A 20166-nucleotide genomic window follows, 5' to 3' on the forward strand; every position below is an offset into this window, starting at 1 on the left:
TAGCCACCCTAAACGAAAGTGCAAGCGAAATGCGCGACAGAAAATCAATCTTGCACGGTGTAGGGGGGGCACTGAAAAACTAGGTGAACCGTTCGGGATTTTCGGGCCGTACGTGCGTAAACTCGTAATGTAGGGTGTTACGGGAATGTGCAACGATCCTTATTTTTTATGTTCAATAGAAATAATGACTTTTTTTACAGTTTCGTAGATTAGATTATTTTATAGCGTTGCCATACTATTAAATAGCTCTGTAATATTTCTAATCAAAATATAAATATAAGTTTACATTTTAAGTCAAACAATGAAAAATAGGGACAAATAATTAATCCCTAAACAACATGTAAATGAACATTAGCATAATTACATGGTGAGAATCGTCGACTACCCTCGAAGGTTCCCCCAAAATTCATATGTAACTCACTTCAAAGAACTGAACTGAATTTAACCCTTTAACACACCCCAATCAATAGTAACATCTACACACCCACGGGGGGTAGATTAGGCCTAAATGCACAACTACAGGGGAAAACCACCCGGGGTGGTTTTGTTTTACGTATAATGCACTTAAATATAGCTATGCGGGTGGATACACACCCTCCCACCCCTAACCGCAGGAACACCTTGATTCCTGGCAACTAAAACTATACGTGTTACGCAGCCATTGCTATAGCGAGTAATTGTAAATCTAAGATAATTTTGTTTATGGAACATTTCGACATGAAATCCTGGAGTTTGACATAAATTTAATGTTACATTTATTTTAAGTTGACACTAGACTTGTCGCCGAAACGTGCTACATTTTTGGTATTAGTTCTATGTATATCGGCTTAGCAGTTTCGATTCTATAAGAGAACACAAATAAATACTAATCGTTCATTAATATTGATATTATTGTTTATTTTCTTTTTGATGTATACTTGCGTTAATTTCAAAACATTTATATTTATTTCAGTGTATTATATATATAATCTGATCATACGGAAGGCCGTTCCACTTTTATCAGGACACTGTTAGGCCTTTTTAATATTAACTAGTTTTATCAGTTGTTTTTAGAAAAAGTAATAAATAACGTCATATTTATTTATAATATTACTTATTTAAAAATGATATGATTTAATTAACATTGAGCAAATTCCTCGTATAGATATTATGCATTAATAAAGTTTGATTTTACCGAAGCCTGATAAAGTTATATTATTTCCAAAACGATATAAACAATATATTCCATCCAGGATGTTTAACAGAGCCAACATCAGGCTTTACGTGCTTTCGGTACAAATGTGCCAAGGTGCCTAAGTCTTTACTGATAAAAATTCAACAGTAAGTCCCATTAACTTTTATATGTCTTAATTTAAAGCCTTCTAAACGAGCTATTAGATCAAGGAATCTAAAATATAAATAATTAAACTCTAGACTTTAATGATGATCAAAATCAACTAATTTTTCTCTATCTCAATGGTCATTGGTTGATACCAGTTTATGACGTATTACGCGACCAATGAGCGTTCAGATTTCATGCGATTAGTTAACTCTGATTAGTGTTGCAGAAACTAAAATAAGTTTATTAAACTTGTCATTTAACACGTACGAAACCATGTAACAATTTATAGTTATTCGACACGTTACAAAAACAAAATAAACAAAAACAACTATATCAAACACGTATCTCTGATAAAATATTATCTATATAGGTAATTTGTAGCACGATAATTGTTAAAATATTCACTAAACATATATTATATATGTAAAAAATACGTTTGTACATAAAAATATATAATCTCTGGCCTATTGACAGTTTATTTGAATTAGTTTTTTTTTTAAGAATAACATTAGTTAAGGCTGAGAACCGGAGATTATGGGGCAAAATCACTCGTAGTATTACGAAAAAAAAAAAAAACAATTCTATCAGTCAAAATTATTTCAATAATAAATCTTGTATCAAACTAATTTACATAAATATACCTTTAAACAATAATATAAAGAATCGTCTGTTAGTATTATACATACATAATTATATTAAACAAACATACGCACCCGCAAAAATAACACCGACTATTATGTAGAGAATATTTCATAAAAATACGTTTTCGAATTTCGAAATCTATTTTCTATTGTGAGTATGATATTGACACCAGCAGGCGAAGCCGTAAGCGTGCAATAGAATGTCAGCCCACCCCCTGAGCACCAGAATAGGGCTGCTTTAAATTCACAAGCCAGAATAAATGTTTGGAGATCCCAACTTGCTATTTAGATAAATAGAGGAAAATAAAAGTGTTTTTTAATGATACTGTTACATCATATGACATGAATTTACAAAGAGGTACATATTTCTTTACATATATTTGAAGAAAAAAAAAACAATCAAATTTTGAAGTTTTACGACAACTCTGCGAAATAATACAGAAAAACTTTTATTACAGATGATTATTGCGACAAATAAAGCAATATACAGAGTATATATTTTACAACCTGTAAGTTTACCCCTGAAGCTCTCGAAACTAGGACAAATCCGGGAAATCCCGGGCCGTTAACGTCCCTACCTCATTGTCAATAGGATCCAATTTCCTTCTTAGTCCCCGTTCATACTAGGCAAACATAAACCTAGCTGCAGTACATATTACTAAGATACATGCAACACGATACGAAATGTAAACTCATTGTATCTTAATTATGAATATTGAATCCAAACTGGATTTACGAAACCGTTATCTCCATTGTGTGGAAGGGGCTTTAGAAGTCAATTTCCGTAGGGCCGCGTTGCAAATTGACGACGTAACCGTCAAATTACTGAGACAGATACATCGTAATTGAAAATTGAGTCTTTTTGATGTAATACTTGATGTACGATTTAAAAACTGTCATGTCATGTCATGGAAATGTGTTTCGTTCTTTTTTTTTTGGTACTAAATAATTTTGGGGCAGCAGTAATAATATTTCGAATTTAGATTACATTTTTAACAAGGAGTTTATATGTTTCACTATAACATTACATACAGGATAATTAATTGCATTAATTGTGACTGTCTATAAAATATCACAAATATATTTATTTTGAAAATTATTTATATACTACGTCAATTATATCACTTTTGACCAAAGAATATTTCAAGATGTCATAATACAATGCAAAAAAACTAATATAGATTTTGCATCTATGATAATAAAGTATTTTGCTTTTGCATACCTACGTATATACCTATAAGTCAATTATACGGTATATAAGTCTATTTGATGCAACGCCATCTATCGGCGAGAAATAAAAATACACCTTAACAGCGTAATAAAACATTTATGTGCCAAATTTAAGATAATCGTTTTCGAAAATTTTATATTTCGAACAAATATACCGACACGTTTTTTTTTATATAGATTTATTACGGTAAAAATCAAGGGTGACGTGTGACAGTGCGTTGTCAGCTGGTCGGAGGTGAGGGGGGGACAGTGGGGGCGCTCGACACACATAGCGCTCGGTCGATAAGACCGGCGCCGATGCGTTCCGCATAGAATTTGTAAACGCAGTACAGTTTTCATCGGACAAACTCCTGAAAAATATCATCCTTATAATAAATACAAAGCAATAAGATAGATAATATTACTATTAGAGCAAAAATATAACGAGTACGCTTAAGATATTTTGCCGTTAAGATGTTCTGTTTTCAAAAAACAAAAATTCTATTTTTAAAAAAATCTCACATAATTAGCCATTAAATATAACGAGTACGCTTAATATATTTTGCCGTTAAGATGTTCTGTTTTCAAAAAACAAAAATTCTATTTTTAAAAAAATCTCACATAATTATCCATTAAATAAAACGGATCTTTTTCTCCCAAACATTTTATAAGTAAATAATTGTCAGTTGATCTTGTTTTGTCGTCTTTTATAATTATTTAAAAAAAAAAAGAAATTTTCTCAAGGTAAGATTTTTTTTGGTAGGAATTTCAAGTCAAGGAGCGAAATAACGATCAAAACCAGCGATGCATAAAATGAGATCAAATCCACTAACTAAGAGTAAGTGGTAGATCTCGGGTTCTGTTTTCGTTTTTTTTTTTAAACTGTTTTATGATTTTCCTCAGCTTACCGGCCCCTCCCAAGGGTATGTAATTACTCGATATAGTGATTAGAGGAGGTTTTTACTTTTTCTTTTTTTATATAAAAACGAACGTCACATTATTTTCCTATGTGAAGTAGTACTACTACTATATAGTATGAAGTAGTAGTAGTAATAAGTAGTAGTAAGAATAACGGAATAAAAAAAACTTTGATTACAAATTCTATATTAAATATATTTCAAATCAAATCCAATAAAATTATACTTTATTCAAGTATGCTTTTAAGTACACTTGGATCGTTATTTTAAAGAATTATATTAAATATAAAGCTAAGACAGATTCTAAATTTAGATTCTACGTAGAACCAGCAAGAAACTCGAAAGTTACTCGTGTCCAACATTTGATATTTTTATTACCCAGATCCTTGTATTGTCTTTACAATTGCATACATAACTTTGTACAGGCGTTCTCTTTTCATATATCACAAATAACTCCTACTCATAGATAATTTACATTTATTTGACATTAACAATTCATTCTTCTAAATATTGTATCCATTATTCAATAATTTAATATAATTCGTGAAACATTTTGCGTACGTTAAATATTTTAATGATTAAGTGCGAACCAGAATTATATTAAAGACCTTGTAACACAAAATTTACACAGATTAAAAAATAAAGAATATTGTCAGAGTCTAATATATGCAATATGAGTTAGTTTTACCCAATCTATACTTCTATAAAAAAAATATAAAAGTAACTCTGTCTGTATGTCTGTCTGTTGTTCTTTCACTACCAAACCACTGAACCGAATTTGATGAAATTTATGCAAGCACACTTGAGCTCCCAGAAAGGACATAGACTATTATTTTTGCCTAACATCTGATAATCAACGCGAGTGAAGCCACGTTCGACAACTAGCTATAAATATAACGTAAAAGTGACTCAAATTATTCCAATTGCAGGGTCTGTGCGTCGTGAAACTTCCCGGAGTCGTAACCCGGTTCTCACGCCCCACCCCACCTCACCTCACCTCACCTGACTGCCGTCTATCGCGAGTCGATCTCCAAAACTTGGGAGCAGAATTTTTATAAATCTACATCGAAACAGATGAAATAATACCTCATTAAACGAGAAACCAGCCTAAAGGTCTTGACGTATTATATATCGATTTTTTAAATTATTACAAATATAATTTGATTTTTAATTCATTAAGGTTTTATGTCTAATAAATAATATACCAGCTATTAAAAAATAAATCATTATTTTATTTTTTTATTGGTGTTATTTTGTATTAATTATTGATTTGGCGAAAAAAAGATTATAAATCATCATTATAAATGTTCAGTGATTAAAAAAAGCAGCGAAATGAACGCTTCTGTAAATTATAATTACCCAAAGCCTGAGCCTCCGACTAGGCTGGCTCCGAACTTAACCTAGATTTATAGATTTTGACGCAGAGCGCATGCGATCCTTGCAATCAATAAATACCAAATGTTTGAACCAATTTGAACAAGTTAATTAAGAAAATACGAGTTCATCGCATGTTTCACTTTTCATCACATTGGTCGCATTTTGATGACGTTGGATCCACAGTTTGGCAAACGTCTTCCAAGTAAGAAATCCCATGTTATGTGCGGATGCGTCTTACGATGCTTGAGAATCTTTTAGATAAGCGTGGATGTACCCCTATATACGTAGGTTGAAAGGTGAGATTCAACCTTTCAACCTACGTAACTTAGTTAGTTATTTATACCCGATGTTTAAAAAAGTATATCGAAACCTTTCAACATTTGTAAATTTTCATTGACAAAAGTGTAATTTTTCATCTCTTTACCAAGATAACTCATATGCGAACTCTTTTTAAAGAAAAAATAAGAAATATATATTATCTGTATCTACGTTGTGTCATTATCACAATATTCATTAAAGCTATACTATTAATTTATTATATATGACACACAAGGCGGCCAAATCAAATACATTTTTAGTTACTGTTAACTATTTTAATATTGAGTTAATTGGGAAATAAAATTCGTTCATCGGCTAGTTATTACTAGTTAAGAAAAAATGTCGTCGCTTCCGCTTTACAACTCAGCTATCTCAACCTTTTTAATTACAACTTTGGTTGTAAAACCGTAAAATGTAATAAATTATCATACTAAAATGTTGTATGGAAATATGTTGTTCTGAATCGCGCTTACGTTTGCTTCGCTGCAATATATATAAGGTCTCGACTTTGAAAACAAAAACGATAACATGTTTTACACAGAAAAAAGTTTATTTTACGTAACTTTAGGTAAATTGAATGAATTCGAATTATGGAATTCTGTGACAGCTTTAAGAATTATGTATGAGATTCTTATACAATGAAACACACGGACAAAGGCTTTGGAGAGTAGTGAAAGAAGAACATAGATATATGTATATATTTAGTAACGAGAAAAAACAAAGATTTATTGCGTCTAATTATTTTTTTAGGTTGACAATTTCGAAACGTCATTACTACTCTTATTTCTTACATATTTTTGTCATTTTAAAATTAATTCAACATTCAATCAACATTTTCTTAATTAAGTAAAGTAAAAGATCATAGTCAAAGAGTACAAATATTTTATTTTTACGCTTAAGACATTATGCGTCTTCATGACATGATTGGTAACGATGCTGCCACATCATTAAAAACTCGTAAAAAATAAGCCTCATTGTAGGTAGCGCGATACTGAATAAGTACGTAAGTAAACAGTGCCAATCTGCCCGACTGGAATTAATGAATTACACTTGATCATTATTTCAAAGGAAATGCAATATACATAATTGTTATTGTAAAGAGATATAATAAACATTAAGGGCATAGATTGACATAAATTCGTATTCTAATGTCAGGAGAAATAAATAAGAAATAAAATTTTGTGCAACAAGTGAGACTTAAATATATAGGTCTCTTACTATCTCTATCTTTCTATATGTAATCTCTGTCTCCTCTCACACGAAATGTATATTTTCTAAGGGGCATGCGTCCTTAAAACTGTACCATTTTTAAAAATAATCTCTATTAACTATACTTGTTATTATCGAACCATCGCCTAAAACGTTCCAATAGAAAAAAAAATCCTTGAAAAAAATTAATCGTATTTAATTCTAACAAATAATAATACACGACGAGGCGACCGAAATTTGATTGTTTTCGCAAAGATATCAAAATGCATCCGTCATTTGTTTTTTTTTTAAATTTCCGCACAGCCGATAAGATAACCTTAAGGCGAATTCGTAAAAAATAGCCGACACGTGTAGACGACGCAGTTCAATACACTCTATAATAAAATAATATGCATTTTATCGGCAACGGCAATTTTGTATATCGCTCAAGGCTAACTTCATTTTTTTTTAACAAGTATATGACAAAATGATTTTTATAATAATAATAAACATTAAGATTGTTCGGTGTTGATAAATATAATCGTAACTCGGATACACATACCAAATCCGTTGAAATTTAATCGAATTATTATCGAATAAAAACATCTTCGTAGTTAGAAACTTAGCTTTTTAGCTAATAAAAATAATGCACGATATTTCGTGGAAATCTATGCAAGTTATTTAAAATTCAACTTTTTATTATACAGGCAACACATAAAAATTTCATTATATCAAGGAAAATAAACGAAAACACGTATTAATAAATGATTCATAAAGTAATAAAATGAACTCCGTCATTGGTTATATAATATGTGATTTGAAAAACAAACATATTTCGAGATTTCTTTAAAACATTTTACTTTAATATTATGATTTAGACTCATTTACTTGTCTGTTTAGATATTGCGAGGTGATGTTTAAATGAAATTTATAGGTTAAAAAAATTAATAAGATTATCGGTAAAATATTAGACGATCAAAATTAGTGAATTAAAGTTTGTAGTTAAGAGTATTAAGAACGATAGTACAACAAGGGACCATTAATAAAGTATATCGCTAAAAAGCGCTACCATTAAGCAATGCATATACATGTCCTACTAATATTAGAAAAGCGAAAGTTTGTGTGGATGGAGGTATGTACATTTGTTACTCTTTCACGAAAAATCTACTAAACGTACATAGGCTACAATTTATAATGATTTTATATAATTTGGCCATAATATAATAGGTACATATCAAGTCCGCGTGCGAATCGAATCGACATCCTCGCTAACGTTTAAGTCCATTTGAGTGTTTTTTTTTTGTGTATTTAAGTGTGGCTTCGATTATACCTTATGTGGCGCTACAATCAGGAAGGATATACCTAATATTCTTGATTAATTTTTTATTGTTATTATACTGGCTCTCTCATACCATGTATTAATATAGCAGTCACATATTAATAAAGATATAAATAAGCGATAGGCTTTGAAGTATATATCTAATACGTGTTCGGAATCCAAATCGATGTAAAATTCTCTCTCCCAAAGACATCGCAAAGGGTATTGCTCATAAATAAATTACTAATCTATTAATAGTGAAACGAATTTTTTAAAGTTTTTAACTAAATGCGTGCAAGCTTACAACAACAACAACAACAGCAGCCTGTAAATTCCCACTGCTGGGCTAAAGGCCTCCTCTCCCTTTGAGGAGAAGGTTTGGAACATATTCCACCACGCTGTTCCAATGCGGGTTGGTGGAATACACATGTGGCAGAATTTTTATGAAATTTGTCACATGCAGGTTTCCTCACGATGTTTTCCTTCACCGCTGAGCACGAGATGAATTATAATGACAAATTAAGCACATGAATCAGTGGTGCTTGCCTGGGTTTGAACCCGCAATCATCGGTTAAGATGCACGCGTTCTAACCACTGGGCCATCTCGACTCCTCAAGCTTATCGTTACATTTTATGCAAAACGTAAGGATAAAAAAAATATTATCGGATGATGTCAACGACCTCTTTATCAATTTCACAAGATTTCGCGGACAACTATGCATGTAGCCGATGTTAATGCCTTATAGTGATAAATGACGATAATTTATTACAAGCTGTTACGAAACGAGTTCTGAAAGGAGTACGTATATAATTAACAACATTTTTTAAATATAATAAAATTATAAATTTTTTTTTCGTTTGTTTCTAGTAAATGCTGCAAAGAGGTTGTATTGGTCCCAAATGAGCGTTAAATATAGAATTGCATGTTTGGGCAAGTTTTTAATGAATCGTATTTTGCGGTCGTAGCCTACATTATTCAGTTTTAAGTGAACAAGAAGACACAATGACCTAATAATTAAAATTAAATAAAATATTATAAAAATTACTCTCTACTCAATACTATCGCGTAAATATATAGAAGACACAACAGGCGAATAGTAGGCGAACAGGTAAATCAGTCAACTGATGATAAATGGTAACCAGCGCCCATATACATTAGCGTATTTTATTTCGTTGCTTCGCGAATGCCCCACCATCATTGAGATTTAACTTTTTATATTCCTTGTAGATACAGATACACTGGAACACCAAAATAATAAGCATGGCAACCCTACCCAGACGAGTTTACACAAAGCCCTCCCACCAAAAAAATTATGACTCTAAGGAAATACATCGATTATCGAATCGAATTATTCTTATGTAATACAATCAAATCGAATTATTATTATATTGTATAATTAGTTAGATTTAGGTAGAATTCATTGTAGAATACGAGGCAAACGAGCAGGAGTCTCGTCTAAAACACCTGCAATACCTGGGGGCTTACAGGTGTGTTGCCGGCCTTTTAAGAACGAACAGGCTAAATTCTTTAGTTACATGAGACTCGGTATTAAACACGAATTTGAGGGTTTTTACAATGTAATAAAAAAAGATTCAGAACGATACACAATCTAAGATAGTAAATTACGGCTTTTTGGTACTCGAAAGTATCAACGCCACCGCAATTATCTATAATTCAGTAGTTTTATTTCGTACTACGTATAAGGTCAAGTTTATCATAATAACATGTAAAGCAAAGATAAAGAATTATATTACATATCTACTAAAATACATCCGCTTAAAAATTGAACGCCATAAAATCAAACTTTTAAAAATAAAACAAATTTTAAAACATATCGCGATATATTATACGACAAAATTAAAAATACAACTAAATATTTCGGAACTCACAGATTTGTCCTTTTCTGTCATCAGTAATTTGACATTCGTCAAAAAAAGACAAAGTATTGTATAACTATGAAACCACTACACGTTTATTAGTAAGAAAGTAAATGTGTATAGCACTTGTTTATGCCAAGCCTGAATCACGCTATCAATGTTTCTTGAGACAGCTGCTATATATACAATCAATTTCTTTATTATAATAAAGCTGTCGCTCAGGTAGATGAACTACTTATGTGAAAGCAAATTTTAAAACATTATGCGAATTATTATACGACGAAATTAAAAATACAACTAAATATTTCAGAATGATGTATTATGTAGTTATTTATAGTACAAGTATTAATTTTACTTTAATACCTTATTTATATATAAATTGTTTAACACACGCATACGAAGTAACTTAAATATACAATCAAAGTGGAAACCTTCATCACGGCAAGTTAGTGTATTCGAAAATTCATCAATTAGCACTCATTACGACGGAGCATTTGTTTGCCGAATTTATTTGAGGCTGGCCTCGACAATGCTCCCCAAAAAGACTTATTCATGTACAAAGTTTCGCATAAAACGCTCTTAAAAAAAACGCAATTGAAATAAAATATGAAAAAATTAAGATTCCAATGGAAAATGGATTTATTTACATAGCAGTTTAATGCTAGTTATAAAAATCGTTTTAGTATACACACGTTAATTGTAAATAATCTTTTTCCTCGCTTCTTTAACTGTATTATATTGTTATAGTAGAGTTGCATACCAGCTTTTGTACAGAATATTTCCAAAAAAAAGTTAATATTATTTCTTTGAAGCCTATAATAAATAAGCTTATAGTAATAGCCAATAATAAATAACATAATAATGTATAGTTTTTTGTTTTTTTTTTTTTTAAAGTACAATTAATTAAAATTTGAATTAAGATTCAACGAAAAAAAGCTGCAACATTCTTGTCATCATTTCGGTATTAATATTATATATACCTATGTCCCATTTAATTCGTATAGCGCTAATATCGTTTAGAATACCTGAATTAAAACGAATTTGACAATAATAAAATAATTGCTTCATTATTATCAGATACGTGAGAAAGGTAAAGTTTAACTCTAGCAATGTTTGAGAAAGATATATATATAGCGAAAATCTGTCTGTTTGTAACAACAAGAAATCATCTCATTAAGAATAAGATGCTAAACAGAAAGCTTGTCTAAGACAAGATTGTCTGAAATAGACAGCATAAGTATTTATATCATATGTATTACAATTGATAGCCGAATATCGAAAATATATATTAAGATATAACCATTAAAATAGTGTTTTATTTATTATTATAAAACATTATATGTTTTCATGAAGACATTAATTTTTATGACTCAATATTTGGGTGCGTTCAGCGTGATTACGCGCATAAAATTGCTGTAAAACGCGACGTGTGGAATCGCTTTAAATTAAAAAATATATAATAAAACATTAGCGCCGCCAGCACATATATACATTTTAAATTATGAAGGCTTTATGTGCAAAGAATAATTGTAAGCATTTTTTTTATATGTACTATGTTTTATCTTTCGAGATAGTAACGATTTAATCGTTGATTATCTGTAGAACTTTAAAAAAAGACGTAGTAAACATTTCTTCACTTTTAAATTTAAGTGTTTCTGAGTTTCTGTAACAATAAGTTCAAAACGTCTGAAGTAAAATTAAAAACAATAGTTGAGACAATAATAATAAAAGAAATCATTTTGATGAATCGATTTTTCTTTTTTAAATTTCGCTAAAATAAAGAAATTTGAAAAAAGAATTAGGATCGACGACAAAAGAGGTAACATAATTCTTCTTTTCTTTTAAAGTCAGATCGGAAGACGTCACTCCAGTCAAATGTAGCTAATTATAGTTTAAAAAAAAATGAACAAAAAATAAAAACTTAGTCAGGTGCAAAAGAAATTCAGTGCACTAAAGTCTTAAACGTGCGAATCGGTTCCTTTTTTAAATTTAAAAATGTCTCACCGTTTCAAAAAAAAAAAAACTAAGTCGTTCTTTTATTATCTATTGTCGAAGCGCCGATTTCAATGCTATTTTTTATGATCATTGATAAGAATTCCTCGTAACTACATTTTGTTCTATTAAAATTATTATCGTTATTTATCTCTTCAATAACACGTTATAAAATAGATACATTAAAAATCAAGAATATATTACGTACTTTTAAAATGTTATGAATGTAATATTAATGACGTTTTTCCGGTGGCACGGCTTAGTGCACGTCTGGGTTCATTATTGGGATGGTTTGTTTATAAACGGTGAGTGAGCCAATGTAGGAGACAGATGGCGCCACATTGTCGGTTCAAGAAATGGTTTCTTCTCACGGCCCTTCTCTAACCTAACCAGCAAAGGGCATGTTACAGTGCACAGGTGCATACGTAATCACAATATGTAATAATCCAATAAGACTAAAAACCAACAAGGCCGCGAAGAGGTTACATGCTTATTATTTTCAATTATACATTATATCTACTTTCTTATTCTGTTAGGAAATGAAACAGCTACATGCAGATTATTACTTTTCTGTCATCAGTAATTTAACATTCGGCAAAAGAAGACAAAGTATTGTATACCTACGAAACCAATACACGTTTATTAGTAAGAATGTAAATGTGTATAGCACTTATATGCCAAGCCTGAATCACGCTATCAATATTTCTTGGGACAGCTGCTAGATATACAATCAATTTCTTCCGTTGAATAAAGCTTTCGCTCAGGTAGTTAAACTACTTATGTGATAAATCAAATTCTATTTTGACTTAAGATATTATTATTTATGCGTTCCGATTGCCTTATTTTCATATTTAATTCTAGTAACATTGGCTACTGTATTTTAATGGCACTGTCCGGGAAACCTTCAGGCAGTCAAACACATTACAATTTACAATAGAAATAATAGATTCAACACAATGAGATGCATTTTGTAGAAGCAGTAACAAGAAACAATACAATAAAAGGAAACGCATTTCCAGTATGTCAAATTATTGTTTCCTTAAAAAAAATAGTTACTTAATGTATTCAAATACAAGTTATCAAATTATTGTTACTTTACTAACAAACAAAGCTGACGTTATCATAGATTAATGAATGGTCATTTTTAATTTCACACATAATCCCTTAATTGCGGACAGACAGTCATTAAGCAAGTATGTACGGAACACGAGTTCACATTAAAACTTTAAAAAAAATTGAATCATTTAATTTATTTATAAGTTACATCTATACGAATACTATGAATGCGAAAGTATAGCCTATAAGTTATTTACGCGTAAATCGCTGAAGGTATTATGATAAAACTAGTAGTCGTCCGAGGCTTCTCTTGCGTCTAAAGGTGTTGCTTGTCACGTATCAGGCAAAAAAGTAGCCTATATCCTAAAGAAGATCCTAAAGAAGTAGAAAAATAAAATTCTTGGAGTTCAAATTTTCTTCATACCAAAATTCGGTTTGGTCGTGAAAGAGCGTCAGACAAACAGAGTTACTTTCACAACTATAATATTAATATAGATTACTTTTAAAGATTGTCGATCATCATCATCATCACTCGAAAGGTTCAAATGGGAAGTGGCAGTTTGTGTGCCACAGGTAAAGTTTTATAAATTTCGCGCGGATAAAGACGTGGGTTCAGTTAGTAATTATAAATAGGTCGTCGTTAAAACTCGTGCTTAATTTGTCTTTATAATTCATCTCGTGCTCAGCGGTGTAGGAAAACACCGTGAGGACACCTGCATGTGACAGATTTCGTAGAAATTCTGCCGCATGTGTATTCCAACAACCCGCATTGGAACAGCGTGGTGAAATATGTTCCAAACCTTTTCCTCAAAGGGAGAGGAGGCCTTTAGCCCAGCGGTGGGAATTTACAGGCTGTTGTTGTTGTTGTTATAAATAGGTAATTCTAATTAAAAATAACTTTAAAGCAGCTATCGTTTATATTGTTTTTATGTTGTTCGTCCGCCCACCTGTGTTACGTTCGCGCTCTGAAGTATACACGGCTTCAATCACACTAATTGGTAAAGATTCCTTATAAAGTACCCTATACCCCTTAACATTAATACGATTAAGAACTTGCCGAGACCCAATTGTTTCTAAATATTATTTTATACATAAGTATACTTCTAGAAGTGTATATGTAACTGACTTGTTATAAGGTTTGATCGGTTTCGATGAAATACTTTACGCGTATTTGAATGGATGTATGATTAAAATTAGACCCCAGTGGTTACTCGACGATAAAGCAGATAGTATGTTTATTATAAACAATTCAATATAAATTATTATTATTTAAAATAACTTAGTTTGCCCATCCGAATAAGTTATCAAAATAAGGCACATACAACTTTACATCTTGAATCATTAATCAGCTATTATACTGAAGTTCGATTGATACATATAACCCTAAATCCATACATAAAAATAGACTTATCTCTTTATAATATTAGTTTGGTAAAACATCTATAAGCTATGTGATTTCTGGTGAACAGATTAACTTCATTTCTCTACACGAATCTCACCCGTAAGTGTCGTGAAACCTATCAAAAACTCGTAATCTGTAAAAGTCTATTTTTCTAGCAGTCTCAAAGAAAACCCTACATCATTATAAAAATACTAAAAGTGAACTTACCCTCGCAATAGAGCGTGACGTCAGCAAGACTTTCCGAGTTCCAGAGGTTCGCGAACGACGTGGCCAAATTGGAGCCGAAGCTGTTCCACTTAAGGCAGTACTGCTGCTGTTGGGAGTCCATGCCCGGGCCGCCTCGGATACCTGCCCTGTAAAGGTAATGACAGATTATTAACATGTTAACATAAATGAAAAGAAGAAGAATAACTTATGACACACAATTTAAAATCTTAAATATTGTAAGATAACTTATAAGTTATCAGTATTACTAAGTGAGTCTTTTAGAAATATTATCGTAATAAACAAGCAATTTTTGTCTCGAAAATAAAGAGTCTATATCTATAACATACAAATTATTTTTTTAAATCATTAAAATATCACAAGAACCAAGAAAACCTAGTTAGACTATAGTATCTAGTAGCATAAAGTTCTTGTTAATTGTAGGCGTTATCTTAAAATTCATGCTTCGGATTTCGAGTAATCAAAGATAGAAGAATCTTAAACACATGAACTTAAACACAACTCCTTATTAAATCTTACCTTTAATATTGCCTTATATATCTACATGAAATTTGTTTTAAAATTATTTATAGATACAAAATGTTTCAAGCCTTCTATATACATACATATATATTAGTAACGTATGTACAATGTACACATCCTATATACGAAACGACCTTTAAACTTCATAATTTGTAGCAAACAAACGATTCTGTCGATAAACTAGGTCTGACATCGATAAATATTTAATGCATGTACAAGTGATGGTTCTCACATTGTAGGGAACATTATTTATTAAACGCAGTATAGCCAAGCGGAAATAACTTTATCGATTTTTTATTGTATTAAGGGTAGTTCGATATATATACCTTATTTAGCGACGGGCGACTAATGACTAAAATATAAGTGTCCGCCCTGAAACACAACGTAAATATAGGGAGGAAGAATTTTATACTATAGTTTTGGACTAAATGTATTTCCTTATATTGAAATTACGAGTGATACTGTCATAACAGACTTATGTCACTCAAAATATTGAAAGGTTTTAATTTCCTTTTTTTTTTTAATACGACCGGTGAAGTTTACAATAAAAAAATAGTTATGTTTTCTACAGATATTAAAAACGGCAAATTAAAATGTAACCTTCAATAAATAAATACAAAAATATGGTTTAAAGCAATAGTTTTATAAACATATTTTATAGATTAAAAAATATATGTTCCTCAAAGACAGTGTGACAGAATAATAAAATGAAAAGTAAATAAACGGAAGTCAATAGTATCATATCATTGTTATAAGCTTTTGTATAACAATGATAATAAAGTTATTTATTTACGGCTATTTTTAAAAAGAAATACTACTAAATTAAAAATGAACTATTTATCTTAGTGATCATGAGATGTGTTCTATTATTGCCTTATTTATATACTATTTTACTACCAAAACTGTTAATAAAGACATAAATAAACATTATTGAAGAATATAATATAAAAAGTAGTTTTGTACTGATACTTCTAGTTTATTTGTAAGCTACGTTATTTATAAGTTGAAAACCCCCAAGCAGACATAATACGCTGCAGCAAATACTCACGTTATCTAAACATCGTAAATCTAACCTGGCCCTATAATTTTGAACCATTTGGCCTAAAACATCAGAAAGCACGAGCCGAGTCGATACGGTATCGATTTGATTCCCAGCACTCCGTTACGACCTAACTGTATATTTGCATGCGTGCACGTAACACCGCCAGCGTTGGTTGAACTTTTGGGTCGTATTGTGCGTGTTTGTTCTGTGCGTAGGGGGGAGGTCAAGTTAGAATGGAGGTGGAGGAATTTCGGCTGCGACCCGGTTCCGGAATGCAGCACACGCGCACGCGCACTGGCTTGGGGGGAAGGGGGACGGCTGCACCGAGTTGCGCAAAGTGCCGCGGAAACGGTCACTCGGCAATGCCATAGAGTAATTATTTTATAGACAAGACGCTTTATTTTATTGACAAACAATTAATAATTTACATTTCAATAAGTAAATTTTAATTAAATAAATAATTATATTTATTATTATTTTTATAAAATAGGTGAACGGACGAACAAATATATCTAACCATCTCTCATAAACATTGTCACTGTAATATCAACTATTCCTTACATCGGCAATCTTCTTTGTAAAAGTTGAGGAAACCCAGTAGTGGGACATTTACGGGTTCTAACTTTCTTTACTAGAACGGAAAACAATAACCACGGCTATAGATGTGCCAATGTCCGCCCCCTATTTGGGTTAACACGCTTCACGAACCGCGAAAATCATCAAAAACATTCCCTATTCAAATGTTATTGAGGGAAATGGGAAAACTTCGGGAAAAACGGACGTATATACCAATTTTCACCGAGATACGGGAGTCGGGACGTTTTCTAACGTTATCTTATAGAAGTTTTGCTTTATATGAGGAAATAAAAACCGTGAATATGAAAACGCTTAAAGCGATGTTTAACATTTAGGATAAATTATATATTTTGGTGTTCTTAGAGACTTTAGTAAATATTGCCATAAATTGCTACTTACACTAGCTACTCGTCCCGGTTTCACTTGGGCACAAAGAGTCAAATATATACATGTTTTAGGATGTTGGTTATTATGTGTTAGGCTAAAAGTAGCCTACGTCCTTTCTTGAAGCTCAAGATTGCTTACTACCAAATTTCATCAAATTCGGTTCATCGGTTTGGTCGTGAATGAGCGACAGACAGACAGTCAGAACGAGTTACTTTCACATTTATAATATTTAAAAAAATAGATCTAGGAAAATATAAATTCGCGATTTTTCTTCGCTATAACATACATGTATTATATATAGTAATCTTCTAGATATTTATTGCGATTGGTGAAAACTGTTTCAAATCCGTTGCCTGGTTTAAAAAACCTAAGCGTACAGAGGGCGCGAGGCGAATTTTTTATATTTTGTAGACCTATAAATATTTAGAAAGATATCAACTAGTTTAAAATTCTAAAATAAATAACAAAAGTTTTATTTATTATATTATTATTTATTTATTAATTACTTAATATTAAAACTTAAATAAACATTGCCACACTAATTATTACACTAATTATTAGGTATTAATTCTCGTGAAATTGTCAATTAATTTTATTTCACATATCAATAATGTTTTTAAATTACTGTAGGCGTATTATATCTCTTACATAATAAACGACAATTGTTTTCATTCAAACAAGTAAAAGCAATTTTGATTCGTTTTGAAATGTCACCGAATGTTGTTTTGAAGAATCCGGACAAAATTATATTTCCGAGTGAGATTTCTATGGGCGCCTTGGAAGAAGTGTATCCATCGAATTTGAGCGTTACGTTTACGTAGTATTAGTTAAGGCCCGTACTTTTGACCGCATTAAGTATTAGGTACGTTACTACTTTAAAGTAAATAAGTTTACTATATAAAAATAAAATAAAAATGAATTATAAATGTTAATTAACTACCTTCTTACAAATATTATTTTATTTTTGTCTAGTAATTTAATTTGTAAATTATACGTTTTCGCGCACTTTTATATGGATATTTCTAATCTCTACGATGTTATTTTAAAAGTATTTAGGTATGTGTCACTTATCGTTAAGGAGTTATTAAGAAACGCATCCATTTGATCATTTTCGACTTACTTTGCAAAAATTATTAGTAACAACCCTTTTTAATAACAAAATAATCTACAACCTACTTCATCCTGAAGGCTCATTAAGGAATTTATATATTGAATGAGTAAATACTCATAGCATCATAGACTTCCTCCTTTATAATACTGTTAGAAAACGTTCAAATAATTTCGTTTTTAATTTTGCCCCAACCGAAACGGAAGATAAACTACGAAATTTGTCTTTACAACTACGCTTCAAGAACCACTCGTGAATGTAAAACGAATAGTTACAGCAATGAACTACAGTATATTTTTTATATATAGAAACATATTTCCTTAGTCTTTCTGATTATTCACTTTCTAATTAGGAAAAGTTTAACAAATATATAAACAACATGAATAATAGCGACAAAATATACATATATCAAATGCGCTAATGTGTACATATTATAGCTATAGTTTAGATCTGTGTTATATATCCCCCGAGGATAGCCGAGAGAGAACGAGCCACGGATAATATTAAATAGGATTCTCCGATCAGTGCCGAAAATGGCTCTCACAAAGGTTTTAGTAGCGCTAGCGACGTGCCCCGGCCTCGCACGTGCAATACTGATACTGAATATACTATAGAAATATTGTATTTACATCACATTAGAAACTTCAAAATTATTCAGTGTCTCTTTACTATATTGTCCATGTGTTATATTCGATCTTCCTCTCGAATCACTATCAAAAAACCGTATCAAAATCCGTTGTGTAATTTTAAAGATCTAAGCATACGTAAAGACAGACAGCAGTAAGCGACTTTGTTTTATACTATGTAATGTTAAAAGGATTTCGTGTGTTAAGGGAGGTTCTAATTTAACGGATATCAGTGTAAATTCAAACTTATTAGTCAATTTTATTATATTATGTAGAGCCTAGAATCATAAGGGCTTAGGAAATATTTCGGTAAACAAATTAATATCAAACGGCACCTTTATTTAAGTTCATTTTTTATGGTATAGGTTGGCGGACAACCATAAGGACCACCTGATGGTAAGTGGTCATCATCACCCATAGACAATGACGCTGTAAGAAATATTAACTATTACATATAACTTTACATCGTCAATGTGCCACCAACCTTGGGAACTAAGATGTTATGTCCCTTGTGCCTGTAGTTACACTGGCTTACTCACCCTTCAAACCGTAACACAATAATACTGAGTACTGTTATTTGGCAGAAGAATAACTGATGAGTGGGTGGTACCTACCTATAAGAGCTAGTACAAAGCCCTACCACCAAATAATTCTCGTAATAAAATTAGGTAATAATTATTAAATTATTATGTAATTAGTAAAGTGATAACATTGGACAACGTTGCTATGTTTTATTATGAATATAAACCGTTTAGAGCTGGCCTTGACAGGTATCGAAAGTGTTCTTAAAATGAAATGTTCCGCAATAAAAAAAAAATACAATACCGATTTATACGACACGCAACGCTTGTAAAAAAACGTTATTAGATTTTCTTTCTACAGCTTAACTATAACATGTGAATATTAAATTACATATAAAAACTCATTAAATATTAGTACTAGCAGATCGTCAATGTCCCACACGTGGGCTCAGATCTTGACTTTCATTTGAAACATGGAGGATACCTCACAAAATATGTCCTTACTATTAACATATTTGAACCTAAAATCATTAATCAGACCC

General features: G+C 31.2%; 1 protein-coding gene across 3 annotated transcripts in view; it reads right to left on the reverse strand.

Annotated features, from left to right (window-relative positions):
• The window catches only part of LOC124531019 (zinc finger protein chinmo), a 55726-nt gene that overhangs the window by 16898 nt on the left and 18662 nt on the right, over window positions 1-20166 (reverse strand). For all 3 annotated transcript variants that reach the window (XM_047105409.1, XM_047105410.1, XM_047105408.1), the window contains exon 2: window positions 14825-14970. In XM_047105409.1, the coding sequence (XP_046961365.1) occupies window positions 14825-14970 (146 nt within the window). The remainder of the gene's footprint in view (window positions 1-14824; window positions 14971-20166) is intronic.

The sequence above is a fragment of the Vanessa cardui genome, chromosome 7, assembly GCF_905220365.1.
Source record: "Vanessa cardui chromosome 7, ilVanCard2.1, whole genome shotgun sequence".
In the NCBI taxonomy this organism is placed as follows: domain Eukaryota; kingdom Metazoa; phylum Arthropoda; class Insecta; order Lepidoptera; family Nymphalidae; genus Vanessa; species Vanessa cardui.